Source organism: Crocuta crocuta, unplaced genomic scaffold, assembly GCF_008692635.1.
Source record: "Crocuta crocuta isolate KB4526 unplaced genomic scaffold, BGI_CrCroc_1.0 scaffold323, whole genome shotgun sequence".
NCBI lineage: Eukaryota > Metazoa > Chordata > Mammalia > Carnivora > Hyaenidae > Crocuta > Crocuta crocuta.
In genome coordinates this window covers 3169549-3186407 of record NW_027536465.1, presented here as the reverse complement: position 1 = coordinate 3186407, position 16859 = coordinate 3169549, and the positions used below count along the sequence as shown (strand labels likewise).

Here is a 16859-nt window from a genome sequence, read left to right as displayed (position 1 = left end):
GCCCAGAATGTATTATTTTCTTTTTTTTTTTTTTTTTTTTTAATGTTTCTTTGGTGGTTAGTAGAAAGACGGGAGTGCATACTGTGAGTTTCAGAGCTTCCCGAAATCATTTGTGTAAGTGGAAAAGTTGAAACCAGTAATTCCAGTCCTTTTTTGCATTCTAGTTTTCACTTTAATATGCTTTTTCCTTGCTTTTTATTTCTAAATGAATATACTTTCTTATTAAATAGAGTAGTAAGCTTTGTGTAACTCTTGATTCTGGGAGTATCATGAAATGTTGAAAACACGTTTTCATTACTGTGACTTAGATGTGGTATTAGAGGCTGACCTCATTGATACCAGTAGCGGGTGCATCTTCATGCATTCTTAGTTTGCTTGTTTAATCATCATGTACCTTTTGACTCTCACAGCTTGCTGACGCTGGAAGCATTGCAGGCTACTCACAGGGTCTTAGAGGAAAAACCTACACACGCATAATTTAACGAAATGGTTATAAGCGAGATATTACTCTTATAAGAAAATTATTCCTACCTAGTTTCCTAGAGTGGGACAAGGAAGTTTTTTTATGCGTATTTTATGAAGTATTTGACTACGGATTCTGACCTAGAATGAACCCAGTGGAAGGTCTGCAAACCCACCTTTACCAACCCCTCATCTCTTAGGACCCAGAGTTCAACAATACAGATCAGATTGACCTGTATGATGACGTGTTGACAGCCACCTCACAGCCCTCAGATGACAGAAGCAGCAGCACTGAGCCACCTCCTCCTGTTCGCCAGGAGCCGTCCCCCAAGCCCAATAACAAGAGCCCTGCGATCCTGTACACGTACAGCGGCCTGCGTAATAGGCGAGCTGCTGTCTATGTGGGCAGCTTCTCCTGGGTGAGCATGGGGAACCGAGAAGGTTCATGGGTAGGCTGGAGGGAGAGCACTGGGAGGTGATGGCATTTTCAAAAACCACTGTTGCACTGTTTTGTGCTCTGATGGGGTTGGATTTCTTTTTCCTGGGATCAGGTTGGATTGATCTCTGAAAGAGAACTATCCTGAGGACGTACTGGTGCCGAAGAAAGCAATGATTAAGTGGGTAGTTGCTTTTTCTGCCATCTTGTTAATGCCCCTGACCCTGGGGCTTTATGTCCAATAGGGTCATCTGTGGGATGAGATTTCAGAGTGAACACCTTGAACTCTTGGTGGTCATTCGATGGTCCTTTGATAACGATGGGTGACAGGGATCAAAGACCTTGATAGTTCTAGTGTTCCGGGGTAGGCGGTGATTGTTGTTCTGCAAGAGTTCTTGTGTGACATGTTTTGGGGCTGGTGGAGGGCAAGCCCGAATTAGAAAATGAACACACTCGGGGGAAGTTCCTGACGCGGGTCAGACCGTAGCCTGTCAGGTCTGTAATTAAAGCTGCTGATAATCAGTGTTTGAACTGATGACCAGCCAACCCGAATGGCAGTCCAAGTTAAAATAGGTTTGACTCTTATTAATCTCGAGATGGGGGTTGGAGAGGGGATGGGAAATTGTGGGATTCTGTATGGGTGAGCATAATAAGAAAAGCCTAACACTAATTGAAATGTTGACGGGCTTTAGGGTTTCTTTGGGAGGTCATGGTTGTGACTAGAAGCCTAGGTTTGGTGAAACGGTTTGGGACATTCTAGGTGGGGCGGGGGTGTAGCTCTTGACATTTCTTCCTTTTCCATCTTGCCGGCCCCAGTGGACTACAGACCAGCAGCTGATCCAGGTTATTCGCTCTATAGGAGTCTATGATGTGGTGGAGTTGAAATTTGCAGAGAATCGAGCAAATGGCCAGTCCAAAGGGTGAGGTCTGGATTTGAGAAGCCCCTTTGAGTTTGTCACCATTAGGATAACAGATCCACACTGTATTTTGGCCCTGGGTTTTAATCCTTCCTACCCCTGGCCTGGGTTATGTCCTTGGTTTGGGCACACTGCTATAGAATGGGGACCTAGCTGCAGTGTAACGATGTCAATCCATTGAGGGGCGATGAAAGCTGATTTCTAATTCCAAATAGGAAGATTAAAGGGTGACACCTTTTTATGGGCGGTAGTTTTGTTTGTGTCGTATCAGCAAGATGTGTTTTGCTTTACCAGTTTTCACTAAACGCAGAAGGGTATTTCTTTGTTCCTCTCTTGTTTGGCTGGTAGATCTCACTCACTTTAAACGTTTCTTCCCCAAGGTACGCTGAGGTGGTAGTAGCCTCTGAAAACTCTGTCCACAAATTGTTGGAACTCCTGCCGGGAAAAGTTCTTAATGGAGAAAAAGTGGACGTGAGGCCGGCCACCCGGCAGAACCTGTCACAGTTTGAAGCACAGGCTCGGAAACGTGAGTGCGTCCGAGTCCCAAGAGGGGGTACGTGGAGACCATCTGTATGACGGGGGGCGAGTTTGTGGGTTTGTTTTCTGTGGTGTAGGCTCTGCCTACAGTGGGGGTGGGGGTTGTGGGTGATGGCACGGTCAATTAATGACCCAGATGTGAGGCCATGTACGAGAAAGAACATTGCTGAGAGTCAGGTAGGTTCAGGTTATAGTTTGGTTCTGCCACTGACTCATTGTGTGACCTTGGGCCAGTCACTTTCCTGCTTAGGGCCTCTTCCCTTCTCTGGGAAGATACATGATGTTTAAAGTTCCTGCCAACTCTCAGTTACGTGTTTGTGTGTAAAATATCAGTATATGCGCTTCATCGTAACACGTGCCCTCTGTAAGATAACAAGCGGCGGCCACCCTGATGTGCAGGGAATGGACATGAAGATGGCTATAGTCTCATCATAAACATGTATTGGAAGGGTGCTCTATGAGGATCCAGCCCAGAGGAGGGCTGGGGAATAAGAATTTCACAGTGTTTCTCCAACAGTGTGCAGGGGAGAGGGTGACCTTTCTATGACCAGATATTTTCGTCTGCTTGGCATATATTGCCCACTGATAAAACTTCATCAGACTACCTCAGCGTGATGATAGTGTCCCTTAAGTTCACCTTACTCCCTTTGTTCTGATTCTGTACTCACCAAGCCGCCTTCTGATACTAATCTGGTTTCCCAACTAGGCTCTCCTACTGGGAAGAGAATGCGCTGACCAGCCGACACAAGTATTCCAGTCTGCTTGGCAGTTCTATTTCTCATTGTAAATTAATAAATTGGCATTCTGGTTTATGAATCAGTCTCTTGTGAGTTTGGTTAGCGTGAATCAGTTTCCTAGGGTACAATCACCCCTGGGTGTACTATTAAAATCAAGTGTCTGAACCTGCGAAACCCGAGGACCAGACCTTGGATTGTCCTGACCTCACAAGGTGCAGCCACCCCCCAAGGCCCCACCTGAAGCAGCCAACTGCCTTTACTTTTCTTTCCTGACAGCGGGGGCAGACGGGTGGGGGGGACAGACTCATCGCCTACATTCTGTCATTTCATAGGTGCTGCTCTAGCGCCTTGTATTGACTGATTGAAGGTGGAAATCTGGCCACTTCTCTCTTGCATGGGAAAAACTGTTCTTTTAACTAGTTTGAGAGCCTAGATGGGTGTAGTGTGAGCTCCCATTGCTCTGGGTTAAAAGGCACACACTTTTCTTCCTTGACAATTTCAATTTTCAAGTTCCTCTCTTTCAGAATCTTTGTGTGATTCAGCCCTCTTCTGATATCCCTAAGATGCACTAATTTACAGTTGCTTAGGGATGACGTCCCTACCTCCACTTGGCTGTCTACTCAGTGTTCCCATTCTTTGCGGAAATGATGGTAGTGACTGAGTGGTGGTAGTCTGCTCTGTCATGTTGACAGACTTGGGCTCTGTTCATTCACTGAGTGCAGCCAGTGGCCTTCCCCTGCATAAAAACAGTTGCTGCTCTTGGGGTTGTAGCCACTGATACAAAACAGAACCTTGTAGAGGTGGGAACGGTAGCTGAGAAGATAGCTGCCTTTGAGGATCACACTTGCCAACACCTGTTTCTTTGGTCTGAGAGAACTCCGGGAAGAGACCGGCTGCCACATGTTTGAGACACGAGAAGCTCAGTCACTGGCGATACGCCCCAGCGAAGAAAGCTCGGGGGTTGCTGGATGACGGAACCCCGCCCCCCCATGTGTGAACCAGCAAGTGTCAGTTTAAGGAGCACTCTCCTGTCTTCCCCCTTTTGACTGCTAATGGCACCTCTGCCTCCAAGCATGGCCTTTAAGGCCATTTGGTCACGTTCTGTTCGATTCCACATGAACCAGGCTTGGAAACTATTAAATCAGAGCGTGAACAAGTGTAACCAAGGGGCTTGACAGTGCACAGCCACATTCCCAGCTGTATACAAGCATGTTTGAGTCCCTGTTGTGCACGACACCATACCAAGGTGCTATGGTGACGTTCCCTGGCAGGCTGCCCCGTGGGGTACAACGTTTAGGCCATTGAAATATAGCGGGAGTGCCCCAGATATGAGGCTGGTCTTTCACTGAGCTTTTGCTAGGAGTCCCTGCTCTCAGCTTTGTGCCTCCTGCTCTTCTGTGGATGTCGTATCTTGGCTTACCTCCCATTTTGTCCCTACCTCTCAACTTGACCTCCAAGTCTTCTGTGGTGTATGGTTGTTCCCCATCCCGGTGGCCAGTTTTAATATGTGGATACCTAGCCCCTGCCCTTCTCCCAAATTCCCTGGCCCTAGTGCCATGGCAAAGAGAAAACTCGAAGTACATATTAGCATAGTAGTCTCAGGTCAGCTAGCACTGGTAAGGGAGAGAGGCCCTGAACTCTTAATCGGGCACATGGGATTTCACATCTGCTTGAATCCAACTGAACGGTAACAAACATACTTGAACAGTGTTGTTCTCTCATGGGTTAGTTAGGATCCTGCATTTAGAAATCGAAAACAAGTCTAAGGATAAACTAAGTGTAAAGCACCGAGTTCTAGATAAAGAGCGTTCTTTGACATAACAGAATTAAAGTGATGATGCTTTCTGGGTTTATGACTTAACTAACTTGCCTTTTTTCCTGAGGCCAAAGGAAAGCGAGTAGATAATTTTACCTTCTTTCTCAGCTGCCTCTCGCCTTTCTCAGTATGGTGTCCGAGGACTCTTGCTGAAGGATGAGCTGGTCCCGTGAGTACGTGTGAAGCCTGGGCAGTAACGTTAGATCTGTTTTGCTTCACAGGAATACCTCCACGGGCCCATTCCCGGGATTCTAGTGATTCTGCCGATGGACGGGCCACACCCTCTGAGAACCTTGTACCCTCATCTGCCCGTGTGGATAAGCCCCCCAGTGTGCTGCCCTACTTCAATCGCCCTCCTTCAGCCCTCCCCCTGATGGGTCTGCCCCCACCCCCAATTCCACCCCCACCTCCTCTCTCCTCAAGCTTTGGGGTCCCTCCTCCTCCTCCTGGCATCCACTACCAGCATCTCATGCCCCCTCCTCCTCGATTACCTCCTCATCTGGCTGTACCTCCCCCTGGGGCCATCCCACCTGCCCTTCACCTCAATCCAGCCTTCTTCCCCCCACCAAGTGCTACAGTGGGGCCTCCACCAGATACTTACATGAAGGCCTCAGCACCCTATAACCACCATGGCAGGTAAGGACGGTCTTGTTCCTTTCTAATCTGAGCCAGCTATAGTAGGGTAGACCATGTGTTAAGCATTTTGTTCTCCCTAAGGGAGTAAGTGAGCGTGAATTCTTATTTTCCCTTGTGGAAACTCTGTTGTCACAGTGTCGAGTCCTGGGAAATAGTTAACCGTCTGTTAGGTAACGTTTTTTATTTGGTGTTTTGTTTGCATCTTAGTCTCTTGACCCAAATGGTGCCTTTCACGTCCCTTTTTAAGGAGCTTGATTAAATTGAGTGCCGTAGGTGGCTGTTAGGGACGCTGTGAATGCCTAGCTCTATTGGGTCATGCCAGAATGACAAAAGAATAGGATGTCAGTCCTGTCCTTGAAGAGAATGTGAACACAGAAAACATGAACAGGCTGAGAACCATTTAAGACCTTCTGTAGGAGAGCACGATGAAGCGCCACTGTTCTGAAGAGTATGGTGAAGCTGATAAGTGGTGCAGGCAGTCAGAAATGTTGTTTCTGTGCAGCCGAGACCCGGGCCCTCCGCCCTCCACAGTGAGCGAAGCAGAGTTCGAAGAGATCATGAAGCGAAATAGAGCGATTTCCAGCAGTGCCATTTCCAAAGCGGTGTCTGGAGCCAGTGCAGGTAACCCAGCCATACCTTTGCTGTCTTCTCCTTCCCTTTGGTTTCCCCGTGTTTTGTCATTTCCGTTGGCAGGAGGTTCGATAACATGAAGTTGGAGCACTGTTAGTCTCAGGAGCAGCGCCCTGTGAGGAGCAGCGCATAACCTGATTTTGTGGCTTTGCGGACGTTCCGCGGGTCTTATTATCGAGCCTGTATCTAAACCTGCCCCACGGAAACCAACTTCATGCCCGGATTATAAATAACTGATGATATCTCATCACAGTATTTGTTGTAGAATGAAATTCCTGTCTTCGTGGAGATCTCAGTGGTTGATCGGGGACCTAGTGTCTGTGTAATGCCGAGTGTAGACCCCGGGGTTTTAGGACTGATGCCCCAACTGGGTGGGTTTGATACGGAATCTCATTATATCTGGGGGTCTGGGCAGAACTGGTGGCCTGCACGTACCTATCCTAGAAAGGAGCAGGTCTGCTGGGTGTCATCGTAAGACATAGTTTGCTGTAATGGCTGACATAGCCCTCTGTCAACAGTCTGGGCAGAACCAGAAGCTGTGTCTCTGAGGGCCCCGGGCATGGAATCTGGTTCTTCATAGGCTCCTGGTCTGGGATTCACGTTACGCTGTTAGTCATATTGACTTCCTTCTTGTGAGCTTCCCTCATTGACGTAATGTAGGCTGTCAGGCCTCCTAAGAAATAAGTTGACAGTAAATATTGTCATCTGTTTTCCGTAACTTCTCATCTGTGGCTGCAGAATTTGAATCCACCGAGTAGGTTAAAGACAGGAAATACATATATTTCCTTTTTTTTCCTCGAGAAAACATTCATGGACATCTGAATGATTTTTAATTAGGAAGTAATCGGTGCTCATTGTAGCAGGTCAGATATACAGAGGAGCCTAAGGGAAATAATCATTGTTCTTCCTTACCAACTCTTTCACTTTGAGATGATCAATAACTGAAATTTTATCTCCCTCCCTTTTTGTTGTTCTCATTCCAGTCATTCAAACCACAAATACTTATTGAATGCCTACAAAATAAGCAAAAATTCCCCACCCCGGTAGAGTTGACAGCCTGGTGTGCCTGGACCTCTACAGAATCACAGTTCCTCCTCAGCTTCTGTTCTGTTCTTATTGCCTTGCACAGAGGAAGCCCCCAGTCCTCCTCACTGGACCCCTGTCTGGTTTCATGCTTTCCTTGCATTACCTTCTGTCTGTAAGGCACTTGACTGAGCTTGGAAAAGCGTTGTGCAAGCACCCAGCCCGTGACCACTATCCCTGAGCCAGGCATTGCTCCCATTTGGGGAATGAAGGGGCGAGTTCTTGATGGCAACATAAGCTAAAAATACACACACACACTCTGTGTATAGAAGCGTTAGATACATGTTACGTGTATGCGTACACACATCTGATTATAGATTTAAAATAATTGAGACTTAGAAACGTGCACTGTTAATAAATGAAAGCTCCCTATACAAGGCCTGCCACGAAGACCATCTTCTACAGTTCATTGTCCTTCAGATTGTTTTGTGTGTGTGTAGGACAACGTACATGTAATTTTTATTTTTACAAAAACGGAATACTGTTTTGCAACTTCTTAAAAATTAATATATTTTAGACATCTACCAGTATGTAATAATACCTAACATTTATTGAGCCCTTACTGTGTGCCTGGCACTGTGCTAAGCGCTTTATGTAGATTATTTTGTTTATCTAGATTTATCTCGTGCTTTTTAACAACTGTGTAGTATTCCATTTAGCCAGTGTCCTATAACTTACATAGCCAGACTCTACTGAAGTAGTGTCTAGTTCTTTGACAAAATAATGCTGAAACATATATTGTTGTTGAGTATACATACTTGTGAACAGAAGTAGAACATTTTTAGAATTGCTAGATCAAAAAGTATGCACGTTGTTTATTTTAATGGGTATCGTCCGGTTGCCCTCAGACAACCACGCACCGGTTTGTCCGTCCACTAGCAACATCTGAGAATGTCCGTCTGTTCCAGACCATTAGAACAGTGCCATCCAGTTTTATGCCTGCCACTTCTGCCCCGTCCACTTTCCCCTCGTTCCGTGGGACAGCTGGTTACTCTTGGTTTGTGTCCTGAGTTCTCCTTTTGGTCCCGATAGTCTACTGCCTCTGCTCATCCTTGGCCTTTCCCATCCGTCCCCTGTCAGGGGATTACAGTGACGCGATTGAGACGCTGCTCACAGCCATTGCTGTTATCAAACAGTCCCGGGTCGCCAATGATGAGCGTTGCCGTGTCCTCATCTCCTCTCTTAAGGACTGTCTTCATGGCATTGAAGCCAAGTCCTACAGTGTGGGTGCCAGCGGGAGCTCATCCAGGTGAGTTGTTGGTTGCTTCCGCGGCCTCCCAGCCCTGAGCAGCACTCTTCCAGGGATTGGCAGGGGGAGGAGAAGAGCCCAGGGGGTCTGGCAAGGCCGTGGTTGAAAGAGCAGACCTGGCCCTAATGTCCTTACGGGGAAGGAGTTAGTCAAACATCTGCATCGACAGATGACGTAATATCTGGAATCTGTGTTGGGTGAGGCAGTGGGCTATTTAGGATGAAAGATAGACTGGCGTAGTTAAGAACATGGGCTTTGAAGCCATGCATGCTTGGGTTTGAATCCCAGCTCTGCTCCTGAGTACCTGTGTGAGTTTGAGTGTGGAAGTTACTTGACTTTCCAAACCTCATCTTTCTAATTTTTAAAAAAGGGACAGTAGTGATGCTTGTACAGACCTGTTGTAAAGAGGAGGTGAGAGAAGCACGTAAAGCTCTTAGCGCTGTGCCTGATACATTCGTAAGATCTCAACAAATTTGACTGTTCCCTGTTTCCCTACAAAAGACGAGTCCTCAAAGAGCTAAATCCTCAGACACTGGGCCCATGCTAGAAAAGTGGTTCAGACAAATACTGGAAGACACCGAAACACAACACTCTTGGAAGGCATGTGGTAGGTCCTCTGAGCGAGGCTGAAGGATCTTTCTAATAGGAAAAGACATCGGTCCCGAGAGAGGTCACCCAGCCGGTCCCGGGAGAGCAGCCGGAGGCATCGGGACCTGCTTCATAACGAAGATCGACATGATGATTATTTCCAGGAGAGGAACCGGGAGCACGAGCGGCACCGGGATCGAGAGCGGGACCGGCACCACTGAGAAAGGTGGGACGAGGCCCCGGTCCCGGCTGCAGGGCGCCTTGTGTGGAAGGGAAAACGCTGATGGCGAAGATTCTGCGCTCTCTCTTTAAAGCAAATAAAGGGGAAGGGAGGACTTTTGACTTGGGCGACCAGAAGTTGAGGAGGGCAGGTTTCAGGCTCATTTGGAGAAGACTCACCCCGAAACGGACCCGAGATTGTGCTGGTTTCGTTTGGGTCTTGTCTGCCTTAGGCTGGCACCAGAGAGACCACGTGGTGTCTGGGCTAAGAGCACAGTGTCTGCAGGCCGTATTGCTTTGGTGTTGGTGTTGGTGGTGTTTTTAAGTTTATTTATTTTGGGGGGGGGGGGCGGTGAGAGAGAGAATCCCGAGCAGGCTGTGCACTTGGTGGAGAGCCCAGCAGGGGGCTTGATCTGCCCTGAGCTGAAACCAAGACATTTAACAGGACACTTAACCACTTGAGCCACCCGGGCTCCCCTGTGGGCCTTGGTATTTTGTTCTTCAGTTTCCTTATTTGTAAACTAAGATAGCAAAAATAGCCGTCTCGCCGAATTGCTGACTTCAGTGAGACAGGCCGTGTAGAGCACTTCGCACACGTAGTACCTGTTCCGTGCCAGGTGTTCAGTAGACCATAGCCCCATCTGGCCCCCGCCCGACTCGCAAGTAACACATCAGGAGAACTGACCGAGACCAAAAGTAAGATCATTGCCTTCTTAGTTTTCAGAAGGCACGGCGTTAATGATTTTAAGAATTAACATCTATTAAAAAGATTGTGAAACTCAGGATACTTTAGTCAGGAGAAAGCTGGTCTAAAAAAATCATATTTAATAATGTAGAGACTGTGTGGAGGATACTTCAATGGAAGGATACATTTGTTTTGGGGGAGAAACATTGACAGTCATATCTTTTTTTTTTTTTTTTTTAAGCAAAGCAAAAGCAGAAGAGTTGTGGGGGGAACTTTGTAACCCAGGTAACGGAGAAGCTGAGTTAGGGCAGGCTGGGTCCAGGGGCTCGGCTGTGGCCTCAGGACTTAATCCCTCCGCATCACTCAACGCTGCTTTTTCTCGGTCTTCATTCTCAGACCTCGGGGGCGGGGGCGACAACAGCCCCACAGTTCCCAGTTACATCCACCAGCTTAGCAGTCCCAACTGAAAGAAACTTCCAGCAAAGATTGTTTCTAGTCTGTAAGCAGGAGTGGTGGTTCATTCTATTTCTGTGGAGACCTTTAGTAGTCTAGACTCTGGCTGGGATGGTGGTCTGTTTGTGGTTCCTGGAGGCTACTGAGTGACCCAGATGATGGGGGCGGGGGGTCCTCAGCATTGTGGTTTCACATCAAATGTGTTCTGAAGGTATCCTGGTGTTTTTTGGCCAGTTTGGTTGGTCTGACGTAATGGTAACTGAAGAGGGGGGGTGAGGATTCAGAGTGGCTCTCTGTAGAGGTTCTCTGTAGTGGTCTCCGGTTGGCTGGCTGGAGGACTGGATGAAGAAGGGGAAAGAAGGCCCCCCCGCTACCTGAGAGGGCCTACACTTCACAGGCAGCGGCGGGACTGTAGACAGTCAGAAACTGTGGTGCTTGACCTCCTGACGACCCGCTGAGAAGAAAGGAGTTCCATTATGTTTGGTTGCTGCCTCTACTTTGCTGTTTGGCATTCATTCTCTGCCATTAATTTAAACAATTGTAGCCGGAAATTCTTTTCAGTCTTCTTTTGTAGGAGTCAAATAAGTGGGAAAATGAAAAGTTAACAAACTTTTTAACAGCTTTCTTTCTTTTTTAGTTTTATTTTTGAGGGGAGAGAGGGCAACAGGATCTGAAGTGGGCTCTGCACTGACAGCAGACAGCCCGATGCGAGGCTTGAGCTCATGAACAGTGATATCAGGATATCAGGACCTGAGCAGAAGCCAGACACTTAAGCGACTGAGCCACCCAGGCGCCTCTCCTTCTCTGTTTTTAAACCACTCATTTATTCCACAAAATTTTAGAGTGCTTAAGATCACTGAAATCTAAGGTAGTCCACATAAAATCAATAGTTAGCCTGTGGGTTCCAGATACTTCTTTCTGGATTTTGCAACAGGTTGAGTTTGGGGAGGTGCCCCTATATCTTCTAGAAAAGCAGACTCTAGGGGAGGTGGAGCTCATTGATAGCTCTTGGCTGATTTGGTCTCGGGGTGAGCAGGAGAGTAGGCATTTGGGTAGGCCTTTGTCCCTGTCTTATCCCTTCTGTGGCAGCGGCAGCGTCTCCCTTCCCCTGTTGTGGAGCTAGCACAGTTGCTAGGGTTGCTGTGGGTCCAGTGTCCCCCCTTCCCCAGTCCTGCTGCTCACAGCGTAGGTCCTCGGAGTGGAGACAGGAGAATAGTGACCAGGGAGGTACTTGTCAGTGCAGAGCACGGATTGTAGTCTCGGGCTGCATTCAGTTTAGCAGTTAGAACATGTCACTGCATGTCACCATTCCTGGTGGCTTTGCTTTTCATAGCCATTTGATAGACAACTTGTGAGATCCACTGACAATTAGTACTTTGAGGATTGAACATCTGAACCTGAGACGTTGGCTGTCATTTTGTTATTTCCTCCACCTGTAAAATAGGACCGTTTCTTCCATTGTGAGGGAGATTCAGCGTGGAGAACTGAAGAATCCTGTAACCCGGTACCCAGAAAACGGTCATGGCTGGTGCAGGCCTATGACAGGATGAGGAAAAGGAACTCCGAGATGAGTTGTCTAGTTCCCCATTTTTTTACCCTTTAGATATGTTAGTTATTCCATCCGGATAACTAGTCCAAAGAACTGATTGAGACACCCCAGAAATGTCGATTTCTCACATCCTCATCCTAAGGACTCTTCATTCTGTCTGCAGTCACCAAGTTGTGACCTAGGAGACCTCATGCTGGGGAGATGTACATGGGCCCATTTATGTGGAGAACCTTGCAAGTTCTGTGTACAACCCCTTTTAGTTAGAAAAGAATAGTGTTTATATTGTGTAGGCAGGTGCTCCCTGAGAGCAGACGGTGTGTTCTGTCTGGAGGCAGTAATACAACAGCGGCCTCTTTTCTCCACCCTTCCTCAGGATGGGCCCACGTTGGCTTCTGCCTGCATCCAAACATTACCAGCAAATGTAACCATGACCGTGAAGAATTGGGTGCGACAGTTTAGGTCTCCTGACGTACTAGTTATCCTTTGTGTTGTGTTTTGTAGGGACAGTTTCCAAATTACGTCTCTCTGGGTGTATACAGGTTTATGCTTTGGAATTTGAGGATATTCTAGGTAATCTATGGCTTTGGCTTCAACTTCTGTAGCTCTTGGCTGCTGGCTCATTATTTGGGGATATTATCCTAGTTAAGATGGTCATTCTCACCTCATTCCCATCCTCCTGGTCCAGTGAAAACTAAACATTCTGTTCAATTTTGATCCAATGCAGAGATTCAGAAACCCAAATAGAGAGAAATGGAGAAGGCACTGAGGGCTTCCGTTTCCCCATATAGAAAATGAGACAAGCACCTGGCAACAAAGGTATTTAGAGAAGCTGGAAGGCAGAGGCTTCTGTAACAGATTCTGAAGATCCAGAGCCGAAATGGTGCCATTTCCGAGTTAGAAGGATCAGGTAGCTGGTGGGTGTGTTTTTCTCGGATGGCTCCTCCAGGCTACAGAAGTCCGTCCGTAGAGAGCGGCATGTGTGTGGAGGCTGTGTTGCTAGTTTGGCCATTAGTAGAAATCCTACGCCTGAATGTAATCTCCCTTTTTCCTGTTATCAATTCTATCTTATATGGTCAGATTGATGCTGCCACCCCCCGCTTACTGGGACTGCAACATTGGAACCAGAGTTGAAAATAGTAGGGACCTTATGTCTGGTAGCGATGTGGCAAGGGGCTTAGCAGAGCCTCACTGTTGGCCAGAAGTTCTTACTTGTGCTGTTGGGTTTCGTGGTGGTGACTACCGGCTCTTACTTCCAGTCCTTGCTTTCTGTCCGGGCCGGGCCAGGTCACTCTTGCTTGGCATTAGGGTGCTGCTTGGTCCCTCACTCAGAGCTGTCATCTGGGTAAAGACTTAAAATCCTTTTTAGTACAGCTTAGAACATCCCTGGCTCTTGGCGCGCGTGTGCCCACACATGTACTCGTAAGGACACTGTTTGGAATCTGTTTTGAAAAGGGCTTCTTTAAAAGAAAAGTATAGGCGTCTCCTGTGTAAGTGTGTGCTCCCCGGCAGGGCCTCCTGGGTGTTTGGGGTCGGTGGTTTTGGTCGTGTACCCGTTTGTTTTCTTAACCGTCGTGCCTCCCGTTTCCAGGTGTTTTCCCCTCCCCTAAGGTAAGCTAGGACTTGCTTAAAATAGAGTTCCTGAAACAGTATTTAAACTCCCCATGTTCTCTTAGAGCAACTTTTCTTGAAATGTAGTTTCCATACTTTTCCAGCCAAAGCCTCCTTTCAATCAGACCGTGAGAGCTCTTTTCATTGTCTGTTTCCCCCTAACCTCAAAGTGAGATGCGCCTGCTTTTTCTCCATACTCACCATAGCTCCCGCAGCCTGTCCCCCACTGCGCACAGTGCCGGGTGCCCCCAGTCCTGCCTGCTTGCTTTCACTCTCCCCGGCTTGTACTCTGTCTGCATAGACGCACTACTTCGTATGTGCTAGCTTGAGAAAAATGCCAGTGTCATTCATAGCTGCCCATCATTCAGAAAGTAACCTCTAACTTGTGTTTTCTTTCTTTTCTTCTGATGTTCTCATTGCAGGAGTCTGGTTGGAAGCAAATGTTTTTTTAACGGACTTGCATCTCCTCACCTTGATCAGGACTAAAGGACGGAGGCCACTCCACCCTTCCCCTTCCCTCCAAGCCCCGACCCCCCCTTCCGACACCCAGGGAGTGCCCTCTGCCCGACAGGATTGACGGTTGCCTGGCAGCCCTCCCAGCCCCACGCCTCCTGTTTGTCAGGGGACGAACCTAAGACTTCGTGTGGTTGGGAGGGGTGGCAGACAGGAAGAAAGCGTGTCCAGGCCCCTGGTCTCCATAGAGAACGGTGCTTTGTCCAAGGAAAGGAATGAGTTTCTGATTCTCCAGGAGTAGTTCAGTGGTGAGGCTGATGGGAAAACTTTCTTCCCAGAGAAAACGGGTCCTCCATGCAGGATCCTCCATGCAGGATCCAGGAGTGACTGGGTGCGCCAAAATATGCCCAGGGCCCTGCCCTCCGCACTAGGTGTGATGGGGCCGAGAGGGTCCAAACCCCCTGCTAACATACCACTTCTTTGTTTAACTCCTTACCTTCCCAGCCCTTTGAGAGGGACCCTGAGAACAGAAATTCCATTCTGAAAAGCTTCCCCCGTTCTTGCTTTTCCCTCTTACCTATTGGCGGTTGGTTTCCCTGACCTCCCAGAGGGCTGAACCTTTCCAGCTCCCTGCTGCACAGCCGCCGCAGCAGACTCGCCCCTCCGAAGCTGAGAAGGCCCCTGAGGTTGCTTTCTGCCGGGGAGCCTGGCAGCACCACCTACCACCCGCTGCAGCTTCGTGCTCGGTTGCCTCTTGCAATAACCAGCTGTTCTAGGTGTTCCCTTTCCTGGGGCTTTTCCATTTCACACGTGGAGCCCCTCCCCCAAGAAGGCTGCTTCCTTGTTTTAGAGGAAGATACTGCCACTGGGAGATGGGGACATCGGACCTCAGCACTGAAGAACCCTTGGGAAGTACCAGGAGGAGCGGGAGAGGAGGCAGGCTGGGTGGGAGATAGCCTACTGCCCTAGGCTTTTCTTTTTTCAGGTTCAATGTGAGCATGGGCTTACATCCTCCAGGTACATACCTTTTCTTATTGTGGGATAACCTGGCACTAGTAGGCAGGTAAAGTCACAAATGCGGTGTCTTTCCACCTTTTGACTCTTCATAGCTCCCATCGCTCTACGTGGAGGTACTTCCTGCCTCTGATGGGGAGCAAGGAAGAAGTGGAGCCTGACTTGAATGAGTTCAGCTCAGAGTTCTAAGGAGCACCACTCTGGGGGCCATTGTCTACACAGGCAAATGGAATTGCTTTTCCCATTAACATCTAAGTTGTGATGTGCTTCCTGCTGAAGGCAGAGGCGGCAGCAGGGTCCTGCGGTGCCCATGGGGCGATGGATGTGGCTTCTGCACGCGTTAAAGGGCACGTGACATCTAGCAGGAGACGAGACGTGGCGTGGGAGATGTAGGGTCACTGGAGACCCTTCCGGCTCAGAGGGGAGAGACTGAGTGGGACTGAACCCTTCCTCTGTTCCCTGCACGTTTCTGACATAGCCCTCAGTCAGTCAGTGAGGGGCCCCCCCAGGGTTGGAGAGGCACATTCCCTTGGGACAGAGGCTACAGGGTGTAGCTTCTTTCCCCCCTGTCCCCCAACCCCGTCCCCACCTCCACTTCGGAACACGGCCCCCCGCCCAGCTGGCCAAGTGTTAAGTGATGTGCTTATCCTCAAGAGCAGCTCCGGGTGTCTTTTTAAAATGTAGAGAAAACCAAGTAAGGTGACAGTTTAAGGAAGAAAATACATAGAGTACCAGAAAAGCCGTTTACCCGGAGAATTTTTTTCTCCCCATTTTTGTTTTGTTTTTACTCAATGACACAAATTTTAGTTTTATTTCCTGATAGCGAAAGGAAAACAAAAAAAACCCAGCCCTCAAAAAGGCCAAGGCCCCGTCCCCCTGTTGTCGGTGATTTGTTTGTCTTTCTGATAGGTTGAAAATTGTGTAATAAACTTGATGACGCTGTCAATCTTTTATACTGCATTGTATTTTTTTCCTTTTGTAACAAAGTATTTTTAAATAATAAATGGGGTGTGAGCTGTTTTATGGATTCTGCATTGAATAGATTTGTTGAGGTGTCTGGGGCGTGGGCTGGGCTGATGGAGAGTCTGGGGCGGTAGAGGGGCCCAGAGCCTTCGGCTGGAGTTGCCTGGTGGGCCCGCGGGTGCCGTGGCGCACCTAGGAGGCCTTGAGTGCAAATCTCTGCAAGTGCCCCTTGAGGCTCCGCTTTCTCCCTTAGCCATCTAAACTCGGGAAAGAAACATTCCAAGTCCCGTATCCTTCAAGATTCCTACGGTTCATTCTCGGAGCAAGGAGAATGTTCTGACATTCTCAGGCTCAGGGAGGGAGGACCCCTCAGCCCGGAGTTGGGAAGCGTGCTGCTGCCTGCCAGTCCCTGCGCCCTGTCTGTTTACCTGGCTGTCGGCAGCAGCAGAGCCTGCCCTGTCTGTGAGCTGAGAATGTCTGTCCTGCCTTCCGCACGGCAGTGTTGTGAGACTCAGAGATAACAAATGTGACCGTGTTTTGGAAACTGAACTGCTGTCTCAACATCGGGAAGCACACATTTGGAAAGTTCAGCAAAGTGTTGTGAGTGAGCCAGCTAGTTAAAAAGCCAGGTGAGCAAGAGGAGAGTTACGTGTATAAAAAGATGAACCAGATACCCGGTGACAGAGAATGAGTACTGGGACAGGCACAGGCGAGGGGGCCTTAAGGACAAAACGCTTGGCAGGGGGAGGGAGCGCCCCAGAAGCTCTGTGACCAGAAGCGGCGTGAGGGACAGAGGAGTGATTACTGCAGGTGAGTTCTGCCTC

At 48.5% G+C, this 16859-nt stretch overlaps 1 protein-coding gene across 5 annotated transcripts in view; it reads left to right on the top strand.

Annotated features, from left to right (window-relative positions):
• Positions 1-16025, top strand: part of CPSF7 (cleavage and polyadenylation specific factor 7) — a 22199-nt gene extending 6174 nt beyond the window's left edge. The window contains exons 2-10 of one of the 5 annotated variants that reach the window (XR_013331260.1): positions 663-881; positions 1715-1818; positions 2196-2368; positions 5127-5541; positions 6044-6162; positions 8335-8503; positions 9150-9317; positions 14028-15075; positions 15168-16025. Coding sequence is in view for 4 of the 5 variants with exons in the window: in XM_077748729.1 (XP_077604855.1) it covers positions 663-881; positions 1715-1818; positions 2196-2368; positions 5127-5541; positions 6044-6162; positions 8335-8503; positions 9150-9312 (1362 nt within the window). In the remaining variant the exon portion in view is untranslated. Of the gene's footprint in view, positions 1-662; positions 882-1714; positions 1819-2195; positions 2369-5126; positions 5542-6043; positions 6163-8334; positions 8504-9149; positions 9318-13585 lie in introns of all 5 variants that reach the window. The other 4 variants (XM_077748729.1, XM_077748732.1, XM_077748731.1 and 1 more) reach the window with 4 other exon arrangements.
• Positions 16026-16859: the final 834 nt, after the last annotated feature.